Source organism: Felis catus, chromosome B2 (assembly GCF_018350175.1).
Source record: "Felis catus isolate Fca126 chromosome B2, F.catus_Fca126_mat1.0, whole genome shotgun sequence".
In the NCBI taxonomy this organism is placed as follows: Eukaryota; Metazoa; Chordata; class Mammalia; order Carnivora; family Felidae; genus Felis; species Felis catus.
The window spans coordinates 74,926,535-74,938,876 of record NC_058372.1 but is presented as its reverse complement, the minus strand read 5'-3'; the positions used below and the strand labels follow the sequence as shown (position 1 = coordinate 74,938,876).

Here is a 12,342-nt window from a genome sequence, read left to right as displayed (position 1 = left end):
TTCACCTGGTGGATTGAATTCTGATAACTTGAGATACCCTGCACACACAACCGTTACTGCATGACTACCGTGTAAACTACATGCTTTTCTAGAAACTGTTTGCTGCTTATTTCGGAATTGTCCCACGTGCGCACTCAGAACCGGAAATGTGATGCTGTGTCGGACTGCTTTGTCGAGTTGAGTAAAGGCATGTGTGTTCTTGGTCTTAGATTTGTTTGAGTCTCCTCCTGAAGTCGCTGCAGCGCCTAAGCCAGATGCTGCTCCTAGCATAGACCTGTTTGGTACAGGTAAACATCTAAAGCAACCCCCCCTCCCTTTGTTTTTATATATTAGTTCTCCCAGATGTTTTCTTGATTGAACTCTCTGTGTTCACCTGTGATAATGCATTTGTTAGATATTTAACTTTGATTTCAGCTTTCTACTTACCTCTGCTTGGTTTTGGTTTGTTTCACTTTTGGAAGATGCTTTCTCCTCTCCACCACAAGGGGCCTCTCCTGTGCCTGAGAGTTCTCTCACTGCTGACCTCTTATCCGGTGAGTGCTTTTGCCAAGGCCAAGCCTTCTGAGATGTCTGCTGGGGGTTATGTGTGTGCAGAGGCGGATACAAAAACACGCAGGTTCGTCTTGAGTTCTTTTAAACTCAGAATTCGCCTGAAAGAAATAAATCTCATTTTGGCTCATCACCAACTGATGAGGTTACTGATTTCAAATCTAATGCTGGTGAAAAGACACAGCTTTTATCCCCCCCTCCCCCATGTTAAAATCTCTGAGTTTCAGGAGTCAAATGTTATTTTCTTCTGGAAAGTATGTATTTTTAAATCCATTTGCTTCTTCTCAACTGTTAAAATGGTCTGCAGTCTTACTGCCTGCTGTTAAACATGAAATCCCGAGAAGCCATCTGTCAAGGCTCGTGGTTTTATTTTCCCCTGGGTGACATGCCCTTTTCCCTGTTGTGTGCTTCACCGCAGTGGATGCATTTGCAGCACCGTCTCCTGCAACCACTGCCTCTCCAGCAAAGGTGGACTCTTCGGGCGTGATAGACCTTTTTGGGGGTGCGTATCTCTCCTCCTTCAACACGTGAAGAGTCTTCCTCCCCCCCCCTCAGAATAGTTTTTAGATCTTCCGCTTCATTATAAATCCCATCAATTTTTTTCTTTTGACTACGTGAAGTTATTTCCATCTCTCAGCTGTGTAAGCTTACGTTTTTAAGACCATTTCCATTTCTTTGCCATCGTCATCTTCATTCTCATCAGCTCACCATAATTTCCAATGCATGGCCTAATGAAACCGATCGTTTCTTCATTTGAAGTCTTTGTGTTTTTAACTTTTTGTTCCTCCTAATGTAGAATCAGCTGGTTGGAATTTCCTTCTACTGTTCTTCACTGGTGATTCTGATCTATTGGCTAAATCAACATTTCTAAGTTCTTAAAAAAAAAAAAAAAAGCAATGTAAATATTAACTAGATAATTTGGAACTGAAATAAACCAGTCCAAACTGAAAACATAAGTTGGAGAGCCATACATTATTCTGTAGGGTTTATTTATGTTGAGCTTAATGTTTTAAATCCTACCAGAGAACCAGAAGATGTTTCACTGATTTAAATGTATTCTTCCGTTACTTTGTGTATTATCTGAAGGCAGGGAGATGCACTGAATTAACTCTTAAGCTACTCAGTTGGATGATGGATTTAAAATCTTATTTTAGCATTAAATTTCAGGGAAAAGTACAGATTTGAAGTGATTTCTTCATGAATGTCCACAAATGTGTGTGCCACAGGCTAAAATGCCATTTTTAGTAAGTTAAACCACACCGAGTACCTTCCCCACTGAATGCCGAAGCATCATGGTATGAGCCATGAGGGGTACAATGGTGTCACAGTCTCTGACATTCAGGAGCTCAAAACTTGTGGCAAATAAACACTGAACTGTGGTATAAAGGTACAAGTTGGGCTGCTGCTGCTGCTCAAATTAAGTTTGTTCTTTTTTTTTTTTTTTTTTTTTTTTTTGCTAACTTTAATGGAGTTCTAGATGGGAAAGTTCTATTGTATTACCTCTGGGTAAAATTTTTAACACCTTGATCCTATTTTAAGAGATGACAGGATTCAGTCCAGAGGTTTTTTTCTTTAAATGGAAAAGAAGAATTGTCTTACTCTTACAAAGAGGTATTAATCTGAAATATTCTGGGACTCTTTTTTGAGAGAATAAACTCAGAGCGTGGTCAGAACATAATTTAGTTGACTCAGTCATTTCATATATCCGAAGGTGACAGGTTCACCACACAAAGTGTCATGTCTATGCATTTCTCTGATAAACACTTAATTTACTTACTGTACTTACTGTTTACACTCTTTTACTTTTTTGCTGCACAATGGATAATGGGTAGATGCATTTGGAAGTAGTGCTTCTGAACCCCAACCTGCACCTCAGGCTGCTTCTAGTTCATCAGCATCGGCAGACCTACTAGCTGGTAATTAATTCATTAAAATAAAATGGTATTTTGTGGAAGTTAAGTTTTGATATATTTTTATAAGTTACAGATATGTAAACTTCAACATGCATGTATTCCTTCCCTTTTGAGACATAAAACTGAAAAACAAGACATTTTATAATAGAAGGCTATTTCCCAAGATTGTATAAATACCAATAGTAAAATCACAGTTGTATACAAGTCACCCCTGTGTCTCCTTGGATGCTCTTAAATGCCTTACTTTCTTTAATGTTAACTTTATTTTTGAGAGATAGAGAGACAAACACACAGAGTGTGAGTGGGGGATGGGCAGAGAGAGGGAGACAAAATCCGAAGCAGGCTCCAGGTTCCGACCTGTCAGCACAGATAGAGCCTGAGGCAGGACTCAAACTCACAGTGAGATCATGGCCTGAGCTAAAGTCAGACGCTCAACTGACTGAGCCACCCAGGCGCGCCAAATGCCTTACTTTCAGTCATCACATTTCTTTTTGTTTACAAAAGAGGTAATATGCTTATGTAGCAAATTTTATCTTGTATTGCCTGTGCCCATTTTTTTTTTTTTTTTAAGAAATTTGTGTGGAAAGATACCATTATGTTTGTCAACTGATTCTGTAACTCCAGGATAAAGTGTTACAGATTTCCACCAGGGTTGAAACTGTTACTACCTATGCCACTTTTTTTAACTAGCTGTTTGTTTGTTTGTTTGTTTTTTAATCTGAAAACTTCTGGAGAGCTCTCAGTTCAACAGGGCCATAGTGTGGCGTAGACTGACACAAGATGTCTAGGATTATTGCTTATTGCCAGGATGGGAAAGATGGAATAGCAGGGAAGATTTCAAAGACTCAAAGATAGTAAAAGCTAACTGTCAGCCTTCCTTGGAGGCAGGGAAAAGTATGCTTCATGTTAGCCAGACCTAGAAATTGCTATTTTTACAGGCAAAGCATTTGCCATTTGCAAGACCACAATAGTAAGTTTGAGGCTCAGGTTATCAGTCAAACTCAAAAGACACTGCTGGTTTACCTCATTCTGACTTCACTTAGAAGGTTACATAACACAAAGTGCAGCAGTAGCATCATAGAGGCCTCAGACACTCAGATCCAGCTTCCAATGTTCCTCCTCAGTTACCACAAGGAATGCATTTTGGCCATATGGTTGGCAAGGGATTGATGTGTGTGTGGGTCACATCAGCACAGGGACGTTGCCACGTTCAGAGTCTCTCAGCTTAAATTCCCTGCTAGTCATGTTGCACCTGAAACAGTGACTAGGTCTTATTTTTTCATGTAATGAACAATCCTGTACAGGTGTAGCAGGCATAAAACATTCATTCTTGGGTTAGTAATGAGTAGTGACTTCATTAAAGGACCCTCATCACCTTTTAGAATTGTAGGAAGTTTGATATGAAGTCAAGTCATTTTTCGGTAATTTTTTTTTAATGTTTATTTATTTATTTTGAGACAGAGAGAGAAAAAGCAGGGGAGGGGCAGAGAGAGAATCCCAAGCAGGCTCCGCACTGTCAGTACAGAGCCCAACGTGAGGCTCCATCCCACGACGGTGAGATCATGGAGGTCAGATCTTTTCTCGAGAGGCCCGGAAGGATAATCACAGCCTAGCTGTTGACGCTTTCCTTCCATCAGTCTTTCAGACTGGTTATTTAACAAACTTTCCCAGGGGCAGTAGCAGTTCTTTTGTGTCTTTCCCACCCTCTCCAGACTACCCTGGTTAAATATGACACTCTTGTTTGCTGAATCCACTTCATATTAGTGACCACCAGCTGGTATTTTGTGAATGGTGAAGAACCAGTGTTCCACCGTAATGTTGCTGTGCACTTTGGAACCTACAAATATGATAAGAGGCAGTGCACTTAACACACATCACAGCTGGTTACCTGGGGAAAAAATACTGGCTCACCTGGGTTTCCTCCTGGCCTGGGTGTTCTTCATAGCAGCTTCAAATGGGTCACAGAAGCTTTTAAGCTCTTACAAAACCAATAACCTTAATTCGGGTTTTCAAAGTTCAGCAACAGGTTTTATTTTAATAGGCCACAGAAATAGCATAGTTTTCAGTGGTTATTTGGGGGAAATGACCTTGTCAATTTTCAAAGGAGATTACTGGAGCACCTGGGTGGCTCAGTCAGCTGGGCATCCAACTTCAGCTCAGCCCATGATCCTGCAGTTTGTGGGTTCAAGCCCTACATCGGGCTCTGTGCTGATAGCTCAGAGCCTTCAGCCTACTTCAGATTCTGTGTCTGCCTCTCTCTCCCCCTCCCCCACTCACACTCTGTCTCTCTCTTAAAAATAAACATAAAAACACTGTTAATAAATAAATAAAAGATTACTGATTATAAGCCTTTTGCTTTGCAGTTATAATTAAGGTTTGCAGTTATAATTAAAGTTATGGCATGTGAAATCAAATGTTCTGGCTTTTTGCAGAATTCTCAGAAGTCTTTAAAACACAATGTTCCCTTCCAGTTCCAAGTTAGAAGTCAGTGGCAGAGCCAAGAGATGTGATCCTGGGGGTGAGATAGGGTCTAAAACACACGTGGAACAAGCAGGAGTAGTTTTGTCACCCACTGCCAAGTGCAGCGTCGGGTACCTGAGCCTGCACAGCTTCGTATCCAAGGAGGTCGAACAAGGAAGTACACACAAAGTGCAAGTTAGAACTCACCAGAAGCAAGCTTGAATTGCTCGATTGTGTCATCCATCCTGAAATCTTAGTAAAATGAGATAGAAAGGGAGAAAATTGGTGATGAAAGTGACAGTGTCATTTACATAGGTTTTATTGACTGTACACTTCCCATTTTTTCCAGTGCATCATCTTGTGACCTCTTCAGTGATGGGAAACGTATTTTGTGCACATTTTTTCCTTTCTCTATTTTTTTATTTAAATAAATGAATTTTTAGTGTAAGTAGGTGTAAATGGGTTTTAATGTCTAGCTTGTTCTACAGACAATTCTTATAATTTAATCTGTACGTATCTGGGTCTGATTTACTTGGCCTGAAGTCAACTATTCTTTTACCTTATATCCTGATATAAGAGACTTTTAAATTCTAATTTCTCTAGATCTTAAGTATTTGGACTGGTTTTTCATACTTCTGTTTTGCTTATTTAGAAACATTTCTCATATTCAGGTAACACAGCAAGAATCCATGTTCTCATTGAAGAATATCATGGAATATTAATATAATTTTGTACTATGAACTAGAAGCAAATTTCCTAGCCAAAAAAACTTGCTAAAGTACACATTATAAAATCCCAGTTACATTTATACATTAAATCCAGCTGACAGCAGCTATTTCAGAGTTTTCAGACTGCCCAGACATTTCTGTTGAATGAATATCAATGGTAGAACAAATATTTGGGGTACTATGTTATGATAATTTGCAGTGAGGCTTAACATGTGTGTTATACTTGTGTGTGTGTGTGTGTGTGTGTGTGTGTGTGTGTGTGTGTGTATAGGGAGAGAGCAGCCAAGTCCACAATAAAGAGGAAGCTTTTTTTTTTTCCCTAAAGATAAATGAGCCCAATCATAGATCACAAGGAAATCCACAAATGTCATGTTCAAAGTAAGAATTTGAACCAAAAACAAAAACAAAAAAAAGCGGGAGGGAAAGTTGTATTTCATGAGTCTCTAGAATCTTGAATTACTGGCTTTTGTTAATAAGACTGTTTTGTAAGAGAATAAAAAAGAAAAATAATACACAGACCCAGTAATGGAAGGTGTAGACTCTTTAAAAGTAACGTTGGTTTTTGAACAGGGCTCTTGCTCCCCAGGTTTTTTTGAGGGAATAAATTTACATGTAAGTCACAGGGTAAATGTAATAAATATGTAGTATAATTAAATGTTAAAATGATCTTTAGAATTTTTAAACCAAAAATTAAGAATCATCTCAAATTGGGGGGAAAGCTTTGTCAAAAATTGATATGTAATTTAAAACTAGAAAAAAAAAGATCAAACGGACAGTCTTTTAAATTGGGCATATCTCTCATAAAAACTGGCTATTTTTTATTCTAATTTACTCTTCTAGAACTGTCAAATAATACCAACTCCAGAACTGAACTATGCGTGAAATATCATCTTAGTCGTCTTCTGCCCCTTGAGTAAAAATTTCAAGTTCTGTTTGGTGTACCCAGAATGGTGAAACTAGACAATATTCTAGAAGAGACAACTGTTTTGGCCAAAGAGGACAGACTTAAAGAATAATCGTTCCAAATCATTGAGATTACTGATAAGATATAGATATTATCCATAGCTCAGGTGGAATCTGACTAGAAACTTGAAAGTTAAGTTTCTATCAAACAAATGGAAATATTATTTCATACAGTGAGTAATAAAGCTCTCAAACGCCTCTTCAGATATACCAAATGAAAATATAGATGTTTGAAATATATAGATTTCTGGATGACAGATGTAAAAGTGGATGATTAAGGGAGATTTTACCTAACTTCTGAGGTTGACAGCAAGCAAGAAAACCATTTTCTTCCATTATAGTCACAGTTCTGGGGTGACTGCCCATAAATTTGTACTAGTGTAGGAATGGGCCACATCCTATGTTTAATTCTCAAGGCAGGAAATCATACAGGCCAGTCTTTGAGGCCATTTGTAGTTTTTGTATTCTCTGTTAACCACATGACATAGATGACTTTTTAGCAGAGCCGCAGAGGTCTTTAAATTGATTTTTAAAACATAAAAATGTTCAATGTGGAGTTAATAACTAATAATAGCCACTAAATGAGAAGGTCTACAGAGAACCAATTCTTTCATACTCTGTGGGGGTGGGAGACAGTCTGAAATGTGTCAGACTAAAGACTCTCAGGCTGTTAATCCTAGAAATACTATCTCAGATTGATCTTAGTAAATAGAATGTGTTAATAACTGACTATATGACAGAGTAATTGAGATGGCATCATCTTTAACATAAAAGAAGACTACCAGTAGTTTTAATTTTTTACTCTCCTGACCCAACTGATCTATTATATTGACTGTGGCCATCAATTTTGATATATCTGTTAATAGAACTTCCTTAAGTGTATAGTCTGTTCCCCTTAGAAAGATAGATTCATAAGACTAAGTATCTGTGACAAAAGGCAGTGTGTCTATAGATGGTTGAGCACTTGAAGATAGTTGGTGATTCATTATAGTGTAGGACAGTCCAAATATGCCTGCAGGATGTCTGGAAGCCTATTGATTATTAGCTTAAATTCCATAGAATATCTTTCTTAATGTAACTTAGAACCATATAGAAAGAAGTACTAGTGGTGTGAGTTTTCTTACCTCTATTCCAGGGCTCTAAAAATTTTCACTTAACAGGAGTTGTTCCCCTCATTAATATCTATAGTTCATTTAAAGTATAACAATAGATTTTTTTTCTTTAAGATAATCAGTTGGCTATTTTATAGCACTTTATAGCTTTTCAATTAGTTTAGATTTATGAGGGCACATACTGAGCATAATGCACAGAACTGAGCATAATGGGAAAAGTCATCTTTCTAGATCTCTGTCAACTTCATAAGCCACAGGAAGAGTACAACTCTGATGTTACTCCTGGCTGTGGAAATGAAGCGTGTAGTATTGTGGTGAAGAACCCAAGCTCTGGAAGATTCCTGTGTGGAATCCTCTCTCTTACTTGCCATCATTTGGCCTTGGGCAGATTATTTAACCTCTCTGGCCTCAGTATTTTCATCTGCGAAACTTCATAGAGTTGGGGTGAGGATGAAATGAGCTAATGTATGTTTTGGGTTGAACAATATAATCCTGCTATTTTTGTAGGACCAAAATGGTCAAATATTGACAATTCATATGGTTTGTATGGTTCAACCTTTAAAAATTCTTAGGGGCACCTGGGTGGCTCAGTCGGTTAAGCGTCCGACTTCGGCTCAGGTCATGATCTTGCGGTTTGTGAGTTCGAGCCCCGTGTTGGGCTCTGTGCTGACAGGCCTGGAACCTGCTTCAGATTCTCTGTCTCCCTCTTTCTCTGCCCCTCTCTCGCTCATGCTCTGTCTCTCTCTCCTTCAAAAATAAATAAACATTTAAAAAATTAAAAAATAATAATGAAAGTAAAAATGTTTAGAACTTGGTGAGCCCCATGACAGTGTTAGCTTTTCCCTTTCTTAAAGGTTTAAGCTTTCTCGAAGAAGGGGCTAATTTTTTTTCATTATTTATTCACCTATGGATGTGATCTGCTTATGTTATGAAACTCAGTAGCACTAAGTACATGAGCCCTGTGTTGTAAATGCATGTTTTTCCCTTTCTACTACTGAATATTGGGTGGATATGTTAACTTCCCTTTGCATCACTTCTAGTGATAGACAGGATTGAATCAGATGATCCAATGCTTTCTCCAACACTAATATGCTATGATTCTACAATAAGTTTTCTCTTCTTGGCCAAGTTTTAAGAAACTGAGATTCGAGAACAATTCTCTCCGCATTCACCTATATCAAAGAGAACCACACCAAAGAAAAATTGCCTAAATTAATCACAGCCATTTTCCAACTTGAGGTGTGGTATGTTTCAAGACACTCAGCATTAACACAGCCGTCAATCTCCTTAAAACCAAACGATCCTATCCACAAAAATAATTACTTCTCACCCATCCTTGCTTCATAGTATTCTTAAAGATCTAGAGAATGTCTTTTCTTCAATGCTTATGTTACTAAAATCCTAAAGGTCACCTCAGGTAGCCACTGTGAACTTTAAAGACCATCCTCTATTAGGTAACAGTTTTCTGAGTTGCATTGTTTTCATACATCTATAAGGAAAGCCTAAACTTGTGTCATTATCAATATCCAGGAACAACATGACTTGAACATTAATTGTCTGCTTTAGAAAATAGTAATCAGAGAATTTCAGTGAAAGTCATTTTCAGTATTATAAACTGGTTTTACAGAATGTAAGCTTAAGGATTTTTTAAAGCATTTGTTATGTTTTTGCAAGAAGTTTCCGAAAAAGAAAAGATGCAACTAGATTAGAAGGGAATATTTACACCCAAACTAAATATAGAAAAGACTTCTGGAAGTAATAAAATTCTTTAATAATAGAGAATCCTCTATTAAGAAATTGCTGCCTTCTCCAGTTGTATGTTTCATAAAGAAGCAATACAGAGAGAGCTTTGCTTCTGCTTCTATCTGTTGAGAGAAATTATTTGCTTCCAGCCTTTAAAAGATAATTTGAATTTTGGTTGCTTTACAGTGGCCTCTGATTTTTCCCCACCTTTTCTATTCAAAAGTGTCCTTATTCAGTAAACATTAATCCAGTGTTTTAGGCATTGTGCTGATTAGTGAAAAACAGGAGGAGACAGTTCCTGATACCAAAAAGCCATCCCCAAAGTGGGGTTTGGGGGTGGAAATAAAGACATATGATGGGAATAGGATGAAGATATGTATCAGATGCAGAGGGCACAGAGGCAGAGCATGTAACTAACTCACTTGGACTTGGGGTGGGAGGAGTGGGCATAGCTGTGCCTGATAGTAGTGGGTGACAGTATCAGTCCAAGAGGCCTTCCTGGAGTAGGCATCTGAGTCACCATGATGGTGTTATGGATGCAATCTAGTTTGCAGGGAAGGGGCAGGGAACAGAGACAGAAGAGCTTGATTACTATGCAAAGGAATCTGCATTAGATGAATCTGAAAGTTATGGAGAGCCATTGAAGGACACTATTTAGAGAAGTAACTTTGTCAGCATTTTCCACTCAGAAAGATCACTCTAGCTGCACTGCAGAGACTAGATTGGAGGAGGTCCAGACTAGAGGCAGGAAGCCCCTCTGGGTGGCTATTGATGAATCCTGAGAGCTGAGTGAGGGAAGCCCACACTTAGCAGTAGCAGCAATGGGATAAGAACATGTATGAAAGATGTTAAGAAGGATTTGGTGGCAGAGTGCATGAATATTTTTATGATTTATATTTTATTATTATACTTAGCCAGTGTGTACAACTGAGCATTTTCTAGCTCCCTGATACTGTGATTTGAAGAATCAAAATTTTAATGTATTGAAATTATCTCCATTTGAACCCTATTGGGACCTTCTTAGCTCTGTGTAGCTCCATTGTAATGATAGATTTGGTTGCCCCAGGTTCTCTCAGCCAGGGTTGAGATATATTCTTATATGCTATTTCATTTCTAATTAAATTAGATCTCATTGTATTAATGACATGTATTAATGTCTCATGTATTATGACAAAACCAGCAGTTTCCAGAGGGGAGATTGGGGGTGGGGGGCGCGGTGGGGGGGAGATAGGTGAAGTAGCTGATAGGGATTAAAGAGAATACTTATCACGATGACCACTGACTAATGTATAGAATTGTTGATTCACAGTATTATATACCTGAAACACTAGTAAAACACTGAATGTTATACTTGAATTTTAGAAAATCAGTAAAAATCATTTAAAAATACATGACAGATATCAAAATATGTGAAAAAACTTTTAAAAAACTAACTTCCAGGTTTCATTGACTTCTCATCTACCTGCATTCGATTCCTTCTCAGTCTTCTGTAACTCTTCCTGACTCTGTTTTTCTTGCCTTTACCTACGTTTAGTTGTTTCTGCTTATATTTTTCTGGAACTGTTTTTTCCCCCCAGGATTTGGGGGTTCTTTTATGGCCCCTTCTCCATCACCGGTGACTCCAGCTCAGAATAACCTGCTGCAGCCCAATTTCGAAGCAGCTTTTGGAACAACGCCTTCAACTTCTAGCAGCAGCTCCTTTGATCCATCAGGTGAGGCAGTGACTTTCAAACATTCTTTGTGTTTGTTCTGATTATAAAATATACCACCTAAGGTTAGTGTGATATCAGAAAACTCATAAGCAAATACTGAGTGGCGACCTGGTTTTAAAACTTTAATAAATCTTTTATTCTGTGTTTTAAGTAAATATTTCAGTACATTTTAGAAGATTTAAGGATAACCTGTAATCCTTTTCTGTGTTTCTGTTTTAAATTTTTAGCAGAGATCTAACGGCACACACACCATCTGTTTGCATGAGCTTACGTGCACATGGTTTAGAGACAGTTAAGGGAAAACAAACATTTTATGCAGTATCTGAATGTGTGGACACTCCCAACTGCTACTGCTTACACCCTCTGAAGCTTGCATGGCCCTCGGTTTTATGAAGTTGAGACACAAATAGTATTCTTTGCCTGCCTTTAATCTTTCATCCTGCTGTCATTTTGTTTGTATTCTCTTCCATTCTACTCTTCCCATGCTGGGTCCTTACTACAAATTTTCAATTGGTGAGTTTTTGGCAATTAAATGTGCTTCAGAAACACCCTAAATATATCCCCTGCCTGACAATTTGGTTGCTTCTATTGCCAGTGCCTAGTTGAATGCTGTCCCTTTCCAATTTAGAATTACCGTATGGTAGTGTTTGTGGTAAATATTCGAAGTTCTTTAACAAAAACTACCCACAAAAATTTTGACGCGGGTAAGATATTAGCAACAATTTATGTAGATCTTTTGAGTCTGCATTTTGAATGGTCTTTCTGTATTCGAGGAATGAAACAAGTGGTGACTGGTTACATAGTGATTAGGAAACATCAATAATAGAATGATTTCTAATGTTTAAAATAGTTTTTCCCTTAAACATTCCTTGAAAGTTAGAACCTAAATTGATTACTATAATGAGGAGGGAGAGGGTCACAATTTTTTACTTCTAAAATATGGTCAACTGTTTGTCATATACTCATTACTAGGTATTAACTATTAGATCAGGTTTTATTCCACCACTAACTTCATAAGAAACTAGGAGATCTAGCCTTATTTCTCATTTAGAATTGTTTTAAAGATAAGCATTATAAGAAAACAAAATAAGCATTGTAGGATCTGAGAGTACATTATCTAGGCTTTGCTGTAAATTACTACCATTTTCAATAAAAAAGTATT

At 37.8% G+C, this 12,342-nt stretch overlaps 1 protein-coding gene across 20 annotated transcripts in view; it reads left to right on the top strand.

The window, feature by feature from the left end:
• SNAP91 (synaptosome associated protein 91) overlaps nt 1-12,342 on the top strand; it is a 146,068-nt gene that overhangs the window by 108,296 nt on the left and 25,430 nt on the right. For 12 of the 20 annotated variants that reach the window (XM_045057792.1, XM_045057791.1, XM_045057788.1 and 9 more), the window contains 5 exons: nt 210-287; nt 462-533; nt 968-1,051; nt 2,382-2,465; nt 11,046-11,180. In XM_045057792.1, the coding sequence (XP_044913727.1) occupies nt 210-287; nt 462-533; nt 968-1,051; nt 2,382-2,465; nt 11,046-11,180 (453 nt within the window). The remainder of the gene's footprint in view (nt 1-209; nt 288-461; nt 534-967; nt 1,052-2,381; nt 2,466-11,045; nt 11,181-12,342) is intronic. The other 8 variants (XM_045057804.1, XM_045057795.1, XM_045057796.1 and 5 more) reach the window with 4 other exon arrangements.